Below are 21112 nucleotides of genomic sequence, written 5' to 3'. Positions count from 1 at the left end.
CTCTTTAGCAGTTCATTATCTCTCTTCTCTTCCATCTCTCTTAGCTTCGACATTATGAATGCTCTAAATTCCTTATCAGACATTTCCATGATTTTCACCGAACTGCTTGTGGATGAAGAAGACTTACTCTTCTCCCTTGGAGGAGAGATATTTTCTCGTTTTCCCATATTTCTCGTGATCTGGCGATGATTTCTTGTCATCTGATGGATGGTGTGTTTCTTTCGAATTCTTGAAGATCAGCCTGAATGTTCAGGAGCAAACAAACAGAGGTGATCTAGAATCTCTTTGCCATTCTGTTGTGATCATTGGTGCACCAGATTCAGTAGATATTGGGGAATATTTTAACCCTATTAGTATTTGGATGTTTAGCTACAGTGCTCTTAGATCAGTCTAAAAACACATTGAATAGATATTGGAGGGTGGAGAGACAAGAAAAAGAAAAATGAAAAAGAGAGAGAGAAACAACAAAAAGAGAAAAAAAGACAAAAAATTAAAAAATTGTAATTACTGTTCTTTTATTTAAGAAAATCACAAAATAGAAAACCACGTGGCACTCAAGCACACCGTGCTAAAAATGTAGTTCACTGGAGCCATGTGGAACCTTCTTCTGAAGGCCCGGCTTCTTCTGCCTGGGTGGGAGGTCCAGAGTGATAATTAACAAGATAAAAGGTGGAGTTGAGAGCCAGAGAAAAACTGTGCGTTTTAAAAAAAGTGTAAAAAGGAAAAATTACAAAAAAAGGGAAGACAGAGCAGGGAGAGACAGGAACCGAGACACAGAAACAGAAATAGAAGGCTGGGAGTGCGGAGGGGGGGGCGCTCCTACTGCTAGCTTGTTTGCTGGAGGCTGAATTTTCAGTAGAAAATCTTCATTCCCTGAAAAATCTAGTTCGCTGGAGCCATGTGGAACCTTCTTCTGAAGGCCCGGCTTCTTCTGTGCTAGCTCATTTGCTGGAGGATGAATTATCAGTAGAAAATCTTCATTCCCTGAAAAATCTAGTTTGCTGTAGCCATGTGGAAACTTCTTCTGAGAAACTATTTGTAAGCTATTTATTCAACAAGGTTTTGTTAACTAGATCATATAAAGTTATTTAATATATTCATGGAAAAATGAAATTAAAGTACTAGCTAATTTTGGTGCAATTTTTAAAAAATCCATAGATTTTTATGATATGTATTTTCTATTAACTTTTTTTAAAGAAGTTTTTGCTATAGGGCTCATGTGCTCGTCAGAAAAAGAGAGAGAGACAGAGAAATAGAAAGCAAGAAATCACCCCCTAGAGGGGATGGCCATGCCGCAATCCCTTCTCCTCCATTCTCCTCTCGGGATCTTGGGCACACATGAACACACACCTGGCAGTCAACTACATGGGAGTTCAGCGACATAGCCATGTTATGTTAACTGCTGGTCCCATTTTCTATGAACTTTTTGAAGATCCTTTGTGTAAGGAACTCAAACAACTCAACGATAAGTACAATAAATCTGATTAATGTATAATTGTTCTGAATAGATAGTTTTTAAAAGAAGACATACAAATGGTTTATAAGTACATGAGAACCAGTAGGTAGCATGGAGGTTAGGGTGCTGGATCCCACCTGACTGACTTTGCGGCAGCTTGAAAATCATGCTGAATGCTGGTGTGTGTGTGCCCAAAATCCAAAGGAGACTGGAGGAGAAGGGGTGTTTTCTCACTTTCCTTCTCTATTTCTGTCTCTCTCTAGTGAGTGCACATGTCCTATAGCAAACTAAAAAAAAAGAAAAAACGTAGTCAACATTTCTGATCATGAAAGAAATGCAAATCAAAGACACAATGAAGTATGGCCTTACCTCACCCTACTTAGAATGGCTATTATCATTAAAAAACAAACAAACAAAAACAAAAAAAAAATGACAAATATTGGTAAGAGCAAGGAGATAAGGGGAACTTGTATAATTTTGGTGGGAATATAAGTTAGTATAACCATTATGGAAGATGGCATGGAGTAGAGGTTCTTCAAAGTATAAACAGAAATACCTTATGATTTAGTAATCCCATTAGTGGTTAAATATCCAAAGAAAAGAAAATCAGTATGTTGAAGAGATTTCTATTTGCCTGTGTTTACTGCAGTACTATTTATAATTACCAAGATATGGAATCAATGTGAAATTCACCAACAGATGAATGGATAAATAAAATGTGGTATATATACACAATGGACTATTATTCAGCTGTAACAAAGATGAAATCTTGTCATTTGAGGCACATGCATGCTCCTGGAAGAAATTATGCTAAATGAGATAAGACAGGCACTCAAAGATAAGTACAAATCATTTGTGTAAGTTAAAAATTTTGATAGAAATGAAGAGTGCAAGGATGAATATTAGAAGGTGAGATGAGTAGCAGGAAGAGAGAATAGGGAGAATTTAGTTAATAATTATAAAATTGGGATAGGCAGGTGGTGTGGTGATTACAGTGCTGGACTCCCCCATGGTCGACTGTGGTTTGAGTCCTGGACCTTGTGGTTTGCTTTCTCCCTTTCCTTCTCTCTGTCTCTGTCTTTCTCTGGTCAAATTTTTTTCAAAAAATTATAATGATGAATAAAATGAAATGAAATCATTTTTTTGAGAGGTTTTGCTATAGGGCGCATGCACTCGCTAGAAAGACAGAGAGACAGAGAGATAGAAAGGGAGAAATCACCCCCCAGGGAGGATGGCCATGCTGCAATCCCTTCTCCTCCATTCTCCTCCTGGGATCTTGGGCACACACACACATGTGCCTGGCGTGAGTTTAAGCTGCCGGGTCTGGGACTTGAACTGCGGTTGACTACGTGGGAGTCCAGCGACATAGCCATTATGCTAACTGCTGGTCACAAAATGAAATGATTTTTTTAAAAAGATACAAAATTACAGGTAGACTATAAGAATTAATTCTAAAGTACTAAAGCACAGTAAAGTAACTACCATTATTAACAATTTATTGTACATTTCAAAATAGCCAGAAGAAAGGACTTTGAATGTTCATGGCACAAAGTAATGATGTTTGTAATAATAAATATATTTATTATTCTAATTTGACCATTATATATTTTATGTATATATTAAAAGAATTACCCCATTAATGTGTCTAATTATTGTATGACAATTAGAAGTATAACATTTTTCTGGAAAAACTGCATATATACACACACTCAGAAAGGCACATATGACAGATCATCATAACAACCCTAACCACTTTACATAGGATCCTAAAAACAAATATATCCAAAAATGCTTAAACCGTATTAATACTACTGGAATGTAAGATAATATTTAAGAAACAAACATGTTCAGTTTATATTGCCTTTTTTACATGCAAGTGGAAAATTATCTGCTTTATATCTCAAGATATTAAGTAATAACCCTTCTTCCAATACGAGTGCTTTGCATTCAAGTTTTATCACCAGTAAGTGCATATCTGGCTTACATTAAGTAAGTCTATTAACAAGTCCCTAATTATTCTTTCATCATAGCCCTTATCTTTTAGTTAAAAATCATTAAAAGAGGGACCAGCAGTTGGTGTAGTGGCTATGTCGCTGGACTCCTATGTAGTCGACTGCAGTACAAATCCAGGACCCAGTGGCTTAAACTCACACTAGGCATGTGTGTGCCCAAGATCCCAAGAGGAGAATGAAGGAGAAGGAATTGCAGTGTGGCCATTCTCTCTAGGGGGTGATTTCTCGCTTTCTGTCTCTCTGTTTCTGTCTTTCTGGAGAGTGCATGTGCCCTATAGCAAAAAAATAATAATAATAATTAAAAGAAAGGATTATATTTAATTGGCTATAAGTTATTGCTCTGTAAAATAATCTTCTATAAAATACTATAAGTAAATTATCTTTTAGATTTAGCTCCAGGACAAACTTAGTTTTCCTTTAAATATTAGTATGCATCTCTGCTTTTAGGGTACCACTTCTCTGTAGCTTATGGTATTCCCAGATGTCAGAAAATTCAGACATTCCTTTTTTAAATTAGACATACTTACTTTTCCTCCTTTTTTAGTCTAAATTTTCCGTTTTTATTTGAATGTGTATAGTTTTGTTTGTTCTTCACTTTTTTTAGAAATAAGGATTTAAGTAGAGTCAAAGAAGAGTAATTAAAATGACAAAGAGAAAAAATGTATTGCATGCTATCATCCCAGGTTGAAAAATAGTGAGAGTGAAAGAAAACATACCTGAGTTCTTTAGTTCTTCACTGCTATATTGATAGAGGAGGTCGTACACACCTCCCAGGGAGCCAGAGGTGAAGTAGTGTGTCCCAAAGTTATCGAAAATTTGGCTATACAAAGCAGAGTTGTATTCTAGTGGCAGATGGTTGAGTGCTTTCAAAAAGACATCAGAGAGCTGCAGATCTTTAGCTTTCATTGTGAAGTTTAAGACTCTGATCACTTTATGGACTCTAATAAAATTTGAATCCTAAATGGAAGAAGAGAAAAGAATAGGAAAGCAGATGATTAAAGATAATAAAAGCTTGAAGTATTAAGCATTTAAATGTCCCCTATTTATCATTAGCTTCATTCTTACCATATAATGGCAATTTTAACTTTCTACTGGATGTTTTCACACTAAATTGGATTTTCATTTTATTTCTAGCGCTTTTTTCTAAGTGCTAAAATGCAAGATTTCAATAATCTATACTCTGTTACTGAGGCATAAGTTCTACACCAAAAAGATGTCAATTTTATTAGAAAAATCAGTCTTTCTCTCTTGATTGTCAGTCATGAATGAATCCATACCGAGCTTTTACTTAGAATGTCTAGTTAATTCAAATGATTGAAAAAGGATTGTGTACATTTTAAGATGGAAGTTATGCAACTGAGATTCAAGTAGCAGCTTTGTCACTGGCTGGAAAATAGTATTTAGATTCAGATTTCAGTTGTCAAATGATGAGAATTGCAAGGCAAGTGACATTTCACATTCCCTTTTACACTCCAAAATGCTATGATTCTAAATTACTTTTAGGGAGTGAATTAAAATGATTCTTACTCTCTCTCCTCTACCAATACCCAGAAATATATGAGTTTTTGTTCATTTGTTTGCAAACTTGTTTGTTTTATCATTTCTTGTCATGTCAGGTTAATTTAGGATTAAGTGATTGGTGTCATGCTCAAAACCTCATTCCTCAGATTGACCTTCCACATAAGCACTGGGGTTTCTGAGTGTACCCACGAATATTGTCTTTTTAAAAATTATATAGGCTTTATCTGATTTCTCACTTTTAACAAACTGCATTGTGTGAGTAATAGTAACCCACAGAGAGAACCGTATTTCAGCAAAAGAACTTTATTGTAACTGATAATTATTAAACAGTTATCTTCCTGTATGCTATAATATGGCACAAAATGAATACTAACACAAAAGAAAAAGTAATGCCTGTAATTACAAGAATCAATAAAAGAGTCATCATTCACTTCCTTTCTCTTATTTTCTCCCCTTCTTCTTCACTCCCTCCTCCTATCTTTTTGCTTTCAAAGCATGGATTGCTCAGCTATCGCAGATGCTGTGGATACAGAAGTAAACAAGGCAGACAGTCCATGCCTTTGTGAAACTTTCATTTTACTAAATACCCATTAATTCTATTTCTAAGTTTAATACTCAAATTTTGTCATAGCAGTATCACTGTCAAAAGTTGGAGGGACTTGTGTTTTCAGTAGGTGGTGGACTCACTCTCTCAAAGCATGAAATGCTTGTTCTGGAAGGTTCAAAATTTCCAGATTGCTTTAAAATCGAAATAATGGAAAATATAAGTTAAACTCTGGTAGTGCAATTTAGCATAAGCACCTCCACTCACTAATGCAATGTGACTGAAACTGACTACTTTAAACTAAAATAAAAAATGCTAAAGTACATTGTACATGGCTGTATATGGTTACCAAACCATAAGCAATCTACTTCGGCTATTTTTAAGTCATTGTTTTATCTTAGTCAAATTTTTACCATTTCAATTTTATAAACTAAATTATAAAATTACTGCGTTAACTAAGATTTTACTTTGAAACAGGCTATCTTACCAATAAACATTTTATCAAATCTGTGATTGATAAAATAGATAAAGCATGAAGCTCTATGAGAGGGCTTGAGTTGATTTTCAAGTTTGCAATAGCTTGTTTTCATATTTGAAGACTAGGAGAGGTTATAACAGCATTTTATTTCTTTTTAAAAGTTTATATATTTATTTTTCCTTGAGAGTGACAGACATAAAGAAAAAGAGGTGTCTCCCAAAGAGTCTTCATGCCACCATTCACCCACAGCCTTAGTCAGCTTGGATTACAGGTACACATACGTGTGGGTGGCCAGTGTGCATGGGGGTCCTCAGGACATGAACACTAGGTCCAGTTCTATGGCTACCCAGGATTTTCTATACTAAAATTTGTTTTTCTGTTCAGATCTAATTGAAGACAAGAGTTGTGATAGTGTGATGAATCATGTGATACTGACAATTTTGTAAGTCAAAAATGCTTAAATAATAGCAGATTCATATGCTTGCTCTGATGCTGTAAGTAGTCTAAACATTTCCACTTTGGGGGAGACTATTAGAGGATCAAACATTAGCTGTTTACCTACAAATAAAGGTTTTGCAAATGTTCTCTAGAATGTTTGAAACATCTTTGAACTAATTCTGTGAATCAAGTCATAATATCAGGATGGATACCTATATTTACATCTCATTTAAAGATCTCCACTCTCTCACATCTTTGAGTATCATCTTAGGCAGTATTTCTAATCCCAAATGCTTTATCAGAATGATCTGGGGAGTTTAAAACAGAAAAATCTGATTCACACGCACAACCTCAGATATTCTGAGTTAGTAGATTAAGGGAAGGACTTGGGAGTGTATATTTTTGCTTTTTGTCATTCTGATAATAATTTCTTTATGAAGATAATTTGGTAAGTTTGAAAGATATTGTTTGACTAAGAGCCCATCCAAAACTGAAGTAACAATACATGTTTTAAAAGAACTATTTTATTTTCATTTTGTTACATGTCTATATCACTAGAGCTGAATTCTGTCCACAGTTTGTTAAAATTATGAATAAGTAAATAAGTGAATGACTAATTACATTGCTTGAAGTATAATGTATCAGATAAGGATAGCAGACAAAAATCAGACCAACTGATTTCAATATTCATTCTGGCATTTATTCACCATAAGATCAATGAAAGTTACTTAGCATCTTGGACTTTAGTGTGGTGCTAGATCCATGAAACGTATTTTATAAATCATTGCTGAATTAAAAATATATAAAGCACAATTTATTAATCTGCAAGTTGATAAAATATCTTGTTTGATATGCTCTTATGTACTTAAAAAATATATGTACAAATACAAAACAACCCTTAGATATAGCTTGGAACACAAAGGTTTTTAACTATTTCACTAAAACTGTGGTGTTGGAAGCCTGGGATGGTTGGGCAAGGAAGCAAATGTTTTCTCACAGAGACAATGGAGATAGCCCATGGAGACTAGGTCAAATATCTTTTAGGGGCTTTGAAATTATGTGTTGAAAGAAAAATATAAATTTGATTATGCTTTTTTAACTGAAGAAAAGTATCTATAAGCAGAATTTAAAAGTACAGTAGAACTTCTAAAAAGACAAAAAAGGCAAAAGAGAATAGATGTGACCAAAACAAAGTAAGGATACATAAAAAGGCAACAAAATGAAATGAGTAAGAAAAGTAAAAGATGGAAAGAACACTATCAAGTATGCAGTAAGTATATTAAATGTAAATGGACCAACTTTCTTAGAAAATGCCTGAGACTGTCAGATTTCTTTAAAAAGACAAATTCCTGTTATGGGTGGTTTATATGAGACATACCTACAATACGACGAAGAAAAGTGAAAGTGAAGAGACTATAACTATGGACTAATTCATGACTTGGTGGTTAAAGTGGCTAGATTCCATATGGCTAACATTGCACTTAAGAATCCTGGACTAGGTGGCTTGAGAAATACACTAGGTGCATGTACGGTGCATGATTGAAATCCTTAAAGGAGAGAAAGTGGAGAAGAGATTGTGGCATGATGATGTCCCATGGGGAGTGCTTTTTTGCTTTCCTATTCTCTCTCTCTCTGTCTCTTTCCAGAGAGTGCACACATCCTCTGGAAAATTAAAACAAGTAAACAAAGAACATAAACAAAAGCACAGACAAATAAATGCAAAAAGATGGTATCATTTTATATCTATCACCAGTGTAATTTTTAAAGCAGGTTGTAGCAAAAAAATCTATTTAAATCTCTGTTGGAAATTGTACTGACTGGATATCAAAACTTACCCTTTCTTGTTGCATGATTGCTAAAATTGGTGTTTATTTTCAAGGAAGAATAGAAAGATCAAAAACCACTATTATTACCTTTTTGTGGGAGGCTTTAATGGCTTGTTTGAAGGCAGAATTATGGGTGACACTTTTACTATCACTGGAAAAAAATAAAATTGGTATCCACAAAGAGTTCGTATCTCCACTTGAAGATGACGCTCGTTGATTTTCATCCTTTTCAAGAGAAGTCAAATCCTTGAAGAAAGCTGTTTTCAAATCATCTTCTTCTTTTTGTACCTGGAAAAAAAGCCATATGAAATAAAATGTTACTTAGAAAATACTGGAGTTATTTGTGACTAACTAATGGTCATTTATTCTTTTATGTATTCAACAAATATTTATAGAGGACCCACTTTACTAGAGAGCAAGGAATAATGTTAGCCCCTACATTCAAGGAGTCAACAGTGTAGTTAGGAGAGAGACAAATACAAACACTTAATTCGGTGTGGGAAAAGTGCTGCCAGTGAGATCTTACAGATAACTATAACCCCAGAAAGGCAGTATCCAGGAAAGTCTCCTTCAAGAAATGACATCGAAGCTGAGATTTGAAGGGGCGATAAGTAACAATAACTATTTTTTGTCTGCTTGTCTTTGATGAAATTTGCATCAAAGGTACCTTTTAGAAAACTGATACTTAGAAAAGGACAGGGTAGATTTTATCTCGCCCTGCTCTAATTCTGTCTTCAACTCTTCAACCTTATTGAGGTCTTGAGCTTTAGCACTCTAACTTGTCATGCCTTGAAACAGAGGAGATAATTGTTTGGTTCTAACTGATTGATGGTTAATAGTCTTTATTGACTTGGTCTAGGAAGAAGAGAAAATAAGCCAGTGGCCTTGGGCTAGGAGTAGAGAAGGTATTTCTCATGAACAAGTTAAATCCCTGTTACAGATATGCTGGTAAAAAGAGAACATAGATGAATTAAGAAAAGAAAAAGTTGGAGCTGGCCATTAGCTGAGTGTTTAAGGGAGCCAGGTTCCACAGATCCACTGTGGTTGGAATCCTCCCTAACTGCTCAAAAAAAAAAAAATATGTCTAGCGCATATGATCTGTGTTTAAGATCCCAACAGGATGGAGAAATAGAAGAGAACGGTTGTGGTGTGATGACACCCCATTGGGAGATACTTTATCTCTGTCTCTTTGATGAGCCACATTTCCTTTGGCAATTAAAGGAGAAAATGTCACAAAATAAATTGATCGAAGAGTACTTTGTGTTAAAGATGTTTGTGTGGTTTGCAATAAAAATGTTTCATCTTTAAAAAAAATACTCCAAATACACTGTGAGACAAACCACATGTCACCACTAAATAGCTTGTATAATTAGCCATGGAAAGACAAAATAACCCAGCTGCAAAAGATTATTGTTCAAGAGTAAAATACAGTCAAAAGTTCAGTGTTACTTTCCTATATCGCTGTGCGTGTTAGCTCTTAAAATGTCCACAATTGAAGTTCTTCAGTTAATAACAAAGCAATACTCAGGAAATCATATTTAAATATAGTTTGTTATATTTCTTTATTATTTATTTTAAAAAGTCAAGACTACAAATATTTCATTTTATGAATTAGCTTTCACATAAGAAACAATCGTTTTTTTTTTTTGTTTTGTTTTGTTTTTGTAGAGGTTTTTGCTATAGGGTGCGTGCGCTCACCAGAAAGACAGAGAGAGACACAGAGACAGAAAGCGAGAAATCACCCCCCAGGGGGGCATGGCCATGCCGCAATCCCTTCTCCTCCATTCTCCTCTCGGGGTCTTGGGCACGTACGCACACGTGCCCCGCGTGAGTTTTAAGCCACCGGGTCCGGGATGCAAACCGCGGTCAACTACATGGGAGGCCAGCGACATAGCCATTATGCTGATTGCTGGTCCCAAGAAACAATCTTAAAAAAATAGATGTTAGCATTGCGAGAAAGGGGATCTAGGCAGAAACTTGCAGAAATCCAACTGTATCTATTAATTGACGAGTAGAAGGGCGAGTTCATTGGTGAGCAGTGAACAAAAATTAAATTAGACTGGGAAAATTGGGCCAGGCCCTGTGTATCCTACTAAAGCATTTGTTTTTAAATCTAAAGTAAATGTTTTTCATAATAAGTTTTTAATATCTGTTTTGATATTACTGTCAAAGTCTCATCCAGCATTGCCTCAATCCAAACAATCCTGGATTACAGAAGCTCAGAACCAGGAATCCTATTTCTCCCATGCCATTTACTTTCTGCATGACTCTGAGAACATCATTTAACTTCAACAAACCTAAGTATCCTATTAGTAAGGTAGATTTAAACAATTTTCTACCTTTTTGTAAAGCTTATTGTGAGAATTACAACAGTATATGGAAGAGCTTTGAAAACTCTAAAGTATCATTTAAGTGCTAAGTGTTTATTAAACCCAAATTTCCTATAATCTCATGTAATGTGTTTAACTTGTTACTTATAAAATTGCATGAAACAGATGTTTGTGAAGCATATAGTCAATATGTTTTTTTTTTGAAATTATTTTATTTTGTAAGTAAGTTTGTGGGTTGGTTATTTAGGTGCTCCAACAGAATACTACTATATATTAATGTTTAGATTTTAGCTCTGTCTACAAAAACCTATTCAATGTATCTTTTTTTTAATAAGATTTATTGGGACCAGCAGTTAGTGTAATGACTATGTCGCTGGACTCCCATGTAGTTGAATGTGGTTCAAGACCCAGACCCAGTGGCTTAAACTCACACCGGGTGCGTGTGCGTGCATGCCCGAGATCCCAAGAGGAGAATGGAGGAGAGGGGATTGTGGCATGGCCATCCCCTCAGGGGGTGATTTCTCACTTTCTTTCTGTCTCTCTCTGTTTTTCTGGTGAGCGCATGCACCCTTATAGCAAAAACCTCTCAAAAGAAAAAAATGTTGGGACTGGCAGGAGGCATGGTGGCTAAGGGTGCTAGACTCTCACATGGCCAACTATGGTTTGAATTCTGGACTCAAACCACTTGAAAGTGGTTTGTTTTCTCACTTTCCATCTCTCTCTCCCTCTCTCATTCTGTCCATCTCTGGTCAAATTAAAATAAATAAATAAAATAGTTTAAGTTAAAATAATTCTTTAAAAAGATAAATAAAATTTATTTATTTATTTATTTATTTATTTCTTCCATGAGAAAGAAGAGACAGAGAGAAATAGAAAGAGATAGAGAAGGCGAGATGGAGAGATAGGCAATGCCAACAGAGTTCTTATGCCATTATCCATCCCCAGTCTTGGCCAGCCCAGCGTATAAAGGGAGTTTCTAGGCTGTGAACCCAGTACCTTTCCCAGGCTGGTCCAGCCATGGTACTACTGCACCACCATCTGGCCCCTCAATACAATATACCTTGAGATACTACCATCAGTCTTCCTAGAAGTGTTTCAGTTTGGCAGTAAGACACCAAAGACATTCTCCACACCCGTTAGTATACATGAGTATTAGTGTGTATATGTTTTAAATCAAACATATCAAATTGGAAAATTCCTGAATGTACAGTTTGTTTTTTCTTTTTTTTTTTCAGTTTTGCTATTGGATGCATGGGCTCTTAGAGGGAGAGAGAGAGAAAGAGAGAGAAAGTGAGGAATGGCCAATCCCCCCCCCCCCCCGCCCCAGGAGAGATGGCTATGAATGATCCTATCTCCTCCAACTCCTCTGGAGATTTTGGGCATGCACACACACACAGGCCCCGATGTGTTTCTTAAGCCATGGAGTCCAAGACTTGAAACACAAAGTTGGTCATGTGGTATCCACCTGCCTTAATTGCCACACTACTGGATGCCCCCCAGGTCTTTTTAAAAGAATCATTGAGTGACTTTTTGATGAACTCGTGCTGCCTGTTAAGTTTTTTTTTTTTAAGAAACTATTACACCTTCTGCAATTCTCCCCATCATGTCAAATTTACATGTATGGATGCCACCATTAAAACCATGTACTTCCTATTTACATTATCATAGATTAAAAGATATGCATTGCTCATTTTAGCGCAACAAGTATGGAGCACTTATCATGTGTAAGGCACTGGGCTGGATTCTGGAAGCCAGTAGTGCGCTATTCATTGACACTTGGGGAAAAGGAAACAAAATCTAGGAAGGAAGCTAAGTATAACTACCTTACTATCCTTAGATTTTCCATAGAAGCTTGGCACTTTTATTTTAATATCTAAATGTGATGGTTATTTAAGAGAACTAGTTAGGGTAGGAGAAAATTCTGAATAAACCAAACCATTTATCTGTGTGGGGATAACTTAGAGTTGCATGTTCACTGGAGAAAACAGAGACTTAAATTAGGAAAACCTGGGTTGGCTTGAATCTTCACTCCATTACTTACTAGCTCTTTGAGTAGGTAAATTAGTTTCTTAGTTTTTTTTTTGTTTGTTTGTAAGATAATAATTACCCTGGGAACCAGCAGTTAGTGTAATGGCTATGTCGCTGGACTCCCACGTAGTTGACCGCAGTTCGCGTCCCGGACCCGGTGGCTTAAAACTCACGCTGGGCACGTGTGCGTGCGTGCCCAAAATCCTGAGAGAAGAACGGAGGAGAAGGGATTGCGGCGTGACCATCCCCTCTAGGGGGTGATTTCTCGTTCTGTCTCTATGTCTCTCTCTGTCTGTCTGGCGAGTGCACGCGCCCTATAGCAAAAAAATCTCTCTCTCAAAAAAAAAAAGATAATAATTACCCTGACCTTATTGGTTTGGTAGAAGGATTAAACATTAATACAAATATATAATGGATGATTCAAATTGCTCACTACCTATTTACTTCACCCTCCAATCATCACTAATGTTTCATTGGAATTTAGCTTAGAATCAGTGTTGGCTATGCCGATGCTGCCATGATCAACTCTCGTACCTCAAAGTTGACGTTTTCCAGGTTGGCCGGAACACGGTATGGATTACTTCCTCTACTGCTTTTGACAGTTTTACATATTCCTCCAGTGAAAGAATGATCAAGGACTTCTCCTCGGGGCTCTCCTGCCAGAGCATGATACCTGGAAACAAAGTAATTTTTGAAAATTCAATAGATGTAGAGCAATCATCAAAATTTACCTTACTTATATGAAAGAAATTCCTCCCTTAGACATTTTTGACTTATGACAAATGACTTGAATAAAACATTTTTTTTTCCAGTCAATGCCAAGGCAAAGATGCCAAGAAGCCAAAACTCAGCCCCGCTGCCTCTATTTGGCTCTCCTTTCCATCACTTGATTGTTTTGGGCTTTTAACATAAAATAATACTTGGGTTTATAATTATTTTATGACGTACAAAACCAGTGCAAACTTTACAAACTTTAGAATACAAAATAAATTATTACATAGTAAATGCCATTCTGGGTCTACTCCTTGCCGTCATATAGTAAAGGAATTCCAAGAGAGCTAATAATGAAACAGTAGCAGTAACATTTTATTCAGAGGGAGGTTTAATGCTACCCACATGAAAACATCAACCATGTAAAGTCTTTTTTTATTTTTTTAAAAAAGTTTTTATCTTAGGGATTGTGTGCTCACCAAAGACAAAGACATAGACTGAGACAGTGAGAGGGAAAGTGAAAAATCACCCCCTGGGGAGATGGCCAAGCAGCAATCCCTTTCCCTCCATTCTCCTCCTGGAATCTTGAGCACACAAACACATGTCCAGAGTGATTTTCAAGCAACTGGGTCTGAGACTTGGGCAGTGGTCAGCCACCTGTTGGCCCTAAACATGTGAAGTCTTAAGGGATTTGGTTGAAGTCCATCCTGGGGGTTTGGGCTCTTTCAGATCCTACAGTTGCTGAGATGGGGAGAGGGCATCACTATTAGGCACCAAAGGGTCTGAGAAGGGTTTAATTAATCATCCTTCTTACACTTGACGTTGCAGTAAGGCACTTAGTTCAGAATCAGCCAGTCGGTTGCCCACACCAGTCCCACAGTGTCCATGATGACCTACATTGCCAGCCACCAGAATCTCGTTGTTGGCCAGCTCCTGGGACTGTAGACCAGTTCAGCAGTTCCACTTGCACCCTCAGGCTGACCCTGTCTCTGGTCCAGCCACATTAGAAACAGAAATACTTTAATGGAATTCTAATAATATTATTATTTTTGTTAATAACTGTAATCAGACTATTTAAAATGTATGTTACTTAACTAGTGTTTATATACTATTTACTATAGGTCAAGCAATTTAAATGCTTTGTAAATATTAAGTGTTCTACACATTCAGTCACACATTGTTTACCGATGGGGACACCTTCTGAGAAATGTATTGTTTAGTGATTTTGTCATGTGAACACCAATCTATAGCCTACTTCACACCTAGGTTGTATGGTGAGTAGAGTGCTCCTAGGCTATAAACCTGAACAGCACGTGATTATACTGGATTCTGCAGGCAATTGCAACATGATAGTATTTGTGTATCTAAACACATAAAAAGTATAGTGGAAATATAGTAGAAAGGATAAAAATGGACACACCCTTTAGAGCATTGACCATGAATGGAGTTTGCAGGACTGGAAGTTGCTCTGGGTGAGTGAACGAGCGAGTAGTGTGTGACTGTAAAGACCGAAGACATTACTGTATGCCACTGTAGGCTTTGTAGACTGAAATTAGGCTACAACTAAACATACAAAAAATGTATTTTCAATAATAAATGAATTAGCTTAAAAATAAATTTTTGATTTCTTTCAAAATTTTGAACTCTTTTGTAATAACAGTTTAAAATGCAAATGCATTGTACAGTTATGCAAAAATATTTCTTTATACATTTATTTTATAAGCTTTTCTCTGTTTTAAAATGTGTAATTCTTAAAATTTTTTAGAATTGTTTTTGTTGAGACACAAACATATATTAGCCTAAGCCTACACAGGGCCAAGATCATCACTATAACTGTCTTCTACCTTCACATCATGTCCCACTAGAAGGTATTTGGGGCCAATAACAGGCATAAAGCTGTCACCATTTATGATAACAACACCTTCTGGGATATGTCCTGAATGACCTGCCTGAGGTTTTTCTTGAAGAGGTGTCACTCTTTTAGGAAATATGTCCATACATAGCATTTTGCTTGATTTGTTTATTTGTTTGTTTGTTTGTTTTAACCATAGATTTGCTTTAAAGCACATACCCTCTGAAGCATGTTTTGAGAAATATGTTAAGCAATAATACACAATGAAAGCAGAAAATATACTGTGAAATCTCCTCTCTATTAATGGAAACCTCTAGGTGTTACGGTCCATATTTTCAAACTTTTTTTCATTGCTAGAGAGTGCATGCCTTCACCAGAGAGAGACAGAGAGTTAGAGAAAGAGAGGAGAAGGCTCTCCTCTTGGTGAATGGTCATTCCACAATCCTTTCTCCATCTCTCCCTTTTTGTCAGGATTCTGGGCATGCATGGACACATGCCTGGTGTGTTTCTCAAGCTACCAGGTCCAGAATTTGAACTGTGCAGTTGGCCAGTTGGGATCCAGCTTTAATCAATAGGCCATGGAGCCAGCCCTTTTGAAATTCTTAAGGATCTTACCAAAGTATACAAAAACTTTTGCTAAACATTTCACTGTGAATTTTCTTGGAGATTCTCTTTTCTTCTGTAGTTTTCTTTTTTCTTGCTCCTTCTTTAGCTATAATTCCTATTCCAGTTCCAACAACTCCTCATTATTCAATTCCTCAGGAACCAGCTCTATGAGCTCCTCAATGCCATCCTTCTCCATAGTTAGAGTTGTTTTCCATCTCAACCACAGTCTTCCGTCATAACCACAGTCACAACCTTCTTTCTCATCCTTGGTGAATTCTCTGAAGTCAGGAATGAACCTTTAGAGTGTCTTTCTGATGCCATTCATCCATGCCTTACTGACATCATCCCAAGCCAAAGCAAGGTTCTTGATGCCATATCAGATGTTGTAATTCTCCCAGAATTGTATTAATGTCTTCTCAGTGTCTTTCTTAGTTTCCCCAATACCCAGGGCAAAAGTCCTTCTCAGATAGTAAGCCTTAAAAGCTGTTGTAACCCCTGGACCTGTTGTTTGGATCAAACAAGTGATATTTGGAAGGAAAAAACACCACTTTAATATTGATATAAAGATCACCAATTAAAAGGGAACATTGCCAACAATAAGAAAAATCTTGAAAAGTATGTTATTCTTCAAACAGTGTTTCTCCATTTCACTGCCTTCATCATTCAGAGACCATCTTGGAAGAGGACTGAGCCATCCATGACTTCTGATTTCTTTTACAGTATATGGGTAGTATGTGCTTATTAATATAGGTCCTGGTTTCTCACTGTTCCAGATCACATAGGGTTTTAATATATAACCTACAGATTTTCCCCAGTAAAGTGGTTATGCTGTCCTAAAAAATTCTGGACATCTAGCATTTACTTGGCCTCTTTATGGATGAAAATTTCTTTTAGGCATCTGTTTCCAGAACAAGGAAGTTTTGTCTATATTGGTTTGGTTCAGTAAGTAATTTTCCTCCACAGTGAGCTTATCTAGACTTTCCAAAAATTCTTGGGACCAACAGTTAGCTTAATGGCTATGTCGCTGGACTCCCATGTAGTTGACTGCAGTTCGCATCCCAGATCCGGTGGCTTAAAACTCACACCGGGTGCGTGTGTGTGCGTGCCCAAGATCCCGAGAGGAGAATGGAGAAGGGATTGCGGCGTGGCCACCCCCCCTGGAGGGGCGATTTCTCACTTTCTGTCTCTCTGTCTCTCTCTGTCTGTCTGGTGAGCGCACGTGCCCTATGGCAAAATCCTCTCAAAAAATATTCTTCAGCTCCTTTCATTTAGCAATAAATCCTCTCAGATTCACAAGTCACTTTCACATTATATACTGAATAAGAATTGTTGAATTGTTTAAACCCTCCAGAGTAAATTCAGCATTGTAGTTGGGTTCATCTTTTGTTTCAACAAGGCAAACAAACCTTTTGTTTGGCTGATTATTACAGTCCTGAGAGGAACATGTATCTATGTCTGGTTTTTAATCCAGCATAGCAGACATTTCTCCATATCTGAAAGAGGTCCTTCTCAAATGTTGTTAGTCTAGTCTTCCAAAGAAGCAGGTCATTGAACAGATCCTGTCACTTTGTTCTTGTTCTCCAAGATGGTAACTATAGTGGAATGAAATGTGCTTGACTAGTGAGCAATAACCTTCACTGATTTTCCACCTTTGTGTCCTTAATCATGTTAAATTTCACTTTCAGATCACTTACTCACTGTAGACTCTCACTGGCAACATTATCAGTGGATTATATAGGTTTAGGGTCCATGATGAACAAACAACACAAGATTAAGTCAAGCACAAGAGAAAACGATTCAGTTAACAAACAAGGTAAAAATGAGATGTATGAGGCTGTTGCCAGCATAGCATGGCATACTGTTTTACAGTGCACTTTTTTGTTCGTTTGTTTAAGATTTATATATTTATTTAATTCCATTTGCTATTATTATTTTTTAAGTTAGACCAGAGAGAGACAGAGAGAGAGAAAGAGAAAGTGAGAAAGCAAGCCACCAAGTCTGGGACTCGAACCACGATCGACTATGTGGGAATCCAGTGCCTTTAACCACCACACCAACTGCTGGCCCCTGCACTTTGTTTTTTCAATTAGCAATAATCGCGCCTCGGATAAACCTCATTGGCTACGATACTGCCACTGCGCAAAGCTGCACTTTGTTTTTTAAAAAGAGGTTTTTGCCTTAGGGAGTATGCGCTTACCAGATGGGATAGAGATAGAGAGATACAGAGACAGTGAAGAGACAAAGTGAGAAATCACCACCCCCTCCCCAGGGATGGCCACACTGTAATCTCTTCTCCTCCTGGGATTTTGGGCATGCACACACATGCACCTGGAGTCATTTTTAAGCCACCAGGTTCAGACTTCAACCATGGTTGGCCATGTGAGAGTCCAGCGACTTAACTGCTATGCCGTCTTAACCCCCCCCTTTAATAAGTGGAAGAAGTACTGTCTAAAATGCTGATAAAAGATAGAGTACAGTACATACATAAGCCAGTCACATAGTCACTCATCATTGTTACCAGATACTTTAAGCTGCACATGCTTGTATATGGCAGTGCAGTGAGTTTGTTTACCCTAGCACCACCACTTGTGTGAGCAATGCATTGTGCTGTGGATATGGCTGGGCTATAGGCATTTTTCAGCTCCATTTTAATCTTGTGGGACCTCGTGGTAAAACCCATTATAATCTTAAATCCTGATGGAAGTCAAGACCTGGTAACTGATACTGGCAATGCAGGAGTTTTGGTATGTCTTGTTAGATTTTTCTTCTTGGAGAAATGTCATTTAAAAAGAGGCTCTGTCACCTAAGAAGTTATCTTTTGTGGGTAGAAATGTGTTGGAGGTCAGAGTGGAGGGGAGGCAGAGGTACTAGGGCTACAAATTAGAAAGAGATTGTAGTAAGCAATTCTCAAAACTCTCAGTCCCTGGGGAGGCAAGGAAAGGACTGGCTGTCCCTAAGCCAGCAAATTTTGCTCATTTCTGAGAATCCTTGGGACAACAGCTCTGGTTGGCAAAGAACCACATGGTTCTTCTGCCAAAATACACAAAGCATGTGGTCCTCCCCATCTGTAACTCTAGAGTCCAGACCAACTGAACAAGAGGTGAGTTTGTAATGTCATCGTTCATCAATCAGAACATTAGAAAATGTGATTATTTGTGGGAGTTTTTGGCTAAGATTTTCTTCCAGAGAAATGAAGAGAAAGACACCACTTCTAGACAGAACATGATGTTGAAACACTCATTAAAATCAGCTGTAATTAGGAACTTTTAGGACAGAACCTTAAATTAACATACAGATGAGGAGATTGCAACTCAGAGATATTAACTAACTTGGTTTTGATGCAGTGAGTAAATACAAAAATTGGTCTAGAACCCAACTGTTTCTACTTCCAGATAAATGACTATTCCATTTTGTTAGGACCTTTAAGTTTGATTCAATGCCTTCTGGTTTTTATTCTAAAACAAAATATTTTTCAATTGTGGTTGTTTGTCTTTGCTACCTCAAGAATTTTATGTAATTTTGGAAACATAAGCAAAGACTAAATTCTGTATTTTTTAAGGTCAGTATACTCTCATGGAGCCCCCTGCTAGAGAAACTGGCTCCAAACCATTGCATTTCTTGGCCAGCCTATGGGCTGCTGGCACTGATATGGGTTGCACTGTGTGGGGGAAAAAGCCAATATGAAGCAACAGCAACTGAGAGCACACTATTTACCCGCCAGCCAAAAACTGAAGGGAAAATTCTTAACTTGGAAATGAGAGGTCATAGGAGATTATCTTCACTGATTGTTCTTATGTTTCTAACTAAGGCTTCATTCTTATGCTTATTGACTTCTCTTGTATGTCCTAAAGTATTTCAAGACATTGGTTCAGTCTAATGAACTTAAGCCCCTTGCTAAACTCTCAGTGCTCACATGACTTGAACATTAGAATTTCTGAGTACAAGTCAAAGATAAGGTTGTGTGGTCTTCTGAATTTTTTTCCCAGTGTGTTCTTATTTCCAAGGTGGATGTTGTCTGGATTTCAGCATGAAATGAAGAAAATAATATGAGTTTTTAAGTCTGGATTTAAGCCTTAGCTCCACCATTTATTACTCGGTGGACTTGGATGAATTAGTTAAACTGTTGGAAGCTCAGTTTCCCAGATTGTAAACAGAGTGAGCAGCATGAGACAGCAAAGCAGGCCTGACCTTCTGCCTTTAAACCACACTAACCTACATGTGCATAAAATGATCCATGGTGGAGGGTGCACCAGTCATATTCACTTCACCTCTAATGTGCTTGCTTTTTCACACTAGTTTTAAGAATCACCTTACTTTTTCTGTTTGCCTAATGCCTTTCTTTTTGGCTTTGTCCCTCCATAACTCTGAGCTTGCCTCTCACTCTAGAAGACTGGTTTTGTTTCTATTGTGTTCTGATTCCCAGCATATCCATAAACATAAACTTTTCTGATACTCTCTCTCTCTCTCTTTCTCTCAATTTCTTTCTGGGATTTCTGTGCAGCCTAGCCCCAGGAATTCACCCTGGCACTTTTCACCTTGACTGATTTCTTTCTAGTCTGCTCTGACCCATTCCAGAGCTGTCTGAGGGACATATGTGAATTAAAACAAGCAATGTTTTGAAGGGCCCATAACATTCCTTGGCACATACTATATGTGAAGATCCCAAATTGTTTTAACCCCTAGGAATGAAGATCACAGCCACATGCTTCCTGGACATGGTAGCCAAGTATTAGAGACAGAGCTGGTGAGCGTAGCACAAATTCAAGGATGAAGGTGGACAATGATGTGTCTCATTGCTTCATTGACTAATTGCTTATTAGTTCTGAGATAACTTTCTCCCCCAAATGATAAAAAGATGTTACATACCCAGCGCTCATCAACTGTACACTAGGGATAGGACTGTATTTCCGTGGGCATACTGCCTTTGTATTTCCACAATCCCTTTCATCTGAATCGTCTCCACAGTCATTTTCTCCATTACATTCTAACTTGCTGGCAATACAGCGGCCTAGATAAGAAAAACAAACAACAGGACAAATTATTGTTTATGAAAGATTTATGAATATGAAACATATATACTTTAAAATTCAAAGCAAAGTTGAGGACAAGGTTTCACCATTTTTAAATGAAGTTTTAGGAATATAGTGAAATGGAATGATAAACTGATATTTGTTCTTATTTTAGAATTTCAAGAGTTAACATAGAATTATTTAGTCCCCACTGAGCTGATTGTTTTTAATTCTAGAATCTCATTCCCATCATAATGAGTTTGCTGCAGAGATCATGTTTAATACAGGAAAATGAACTGTA

The 21112-nt window shown here is 37.1% G+C and overlaps 1 protein-coding gene and 1 pseudogene across 1 annotated transcript in view; both read right to left on the bottom strand.

Moving 5' to 3' along the window:
- Positions 1-21112, bottom strand: part of C6 (complement C6) — a 78095-nt gene that overhangs the window by 42242 nt on the left and 14741 nt on the right. The window contains exons 5-8 of the mRNA XM_006166969.3: positions 20669-20810; positions 13168-13306; positions 8363-8563; positions 4185-4425 (exon numbers count right to left, since the gene is read on the bottom strand). Of these exons, the coding sequence (XP_006167031.1) occupies positions 4185-4425; positions 8363-8563; positions 13168-13306; positions 20669-20810 (723 nt within the window). The remainder of the gene's footprint in view (positions 1-4184; positions 4426-8362; positions 8564-13167; positions 13307-20668; positions 20811-21112) is intronic.
- LOC114005756 (uncharacterized) lies at positions 17872-17949 on the bottom strand (annotated as a pseudogene).

This window comes from Tupaia chinensis, unplaced genomic scaffold (assembly GCF_000334495.1).
Source record: "Tupaia chinensis unplaced genomic scaffold, TupChi_1.0 Scaffold144378_1, whole genome shotgun sequence".
In the NCBI taxonomy this organism is placed as follows: domain Eukaryota; kingdom Metazoa; phylum Chordata; class Mammalia; order Scandentia; family Tupaiidae; genus Tupaia; species Tupaia belangeri.
Note: the sequence above shows the minus strand (reverse complement) of the source record. Positions and strands in the feature narration are given on the sequence as shown.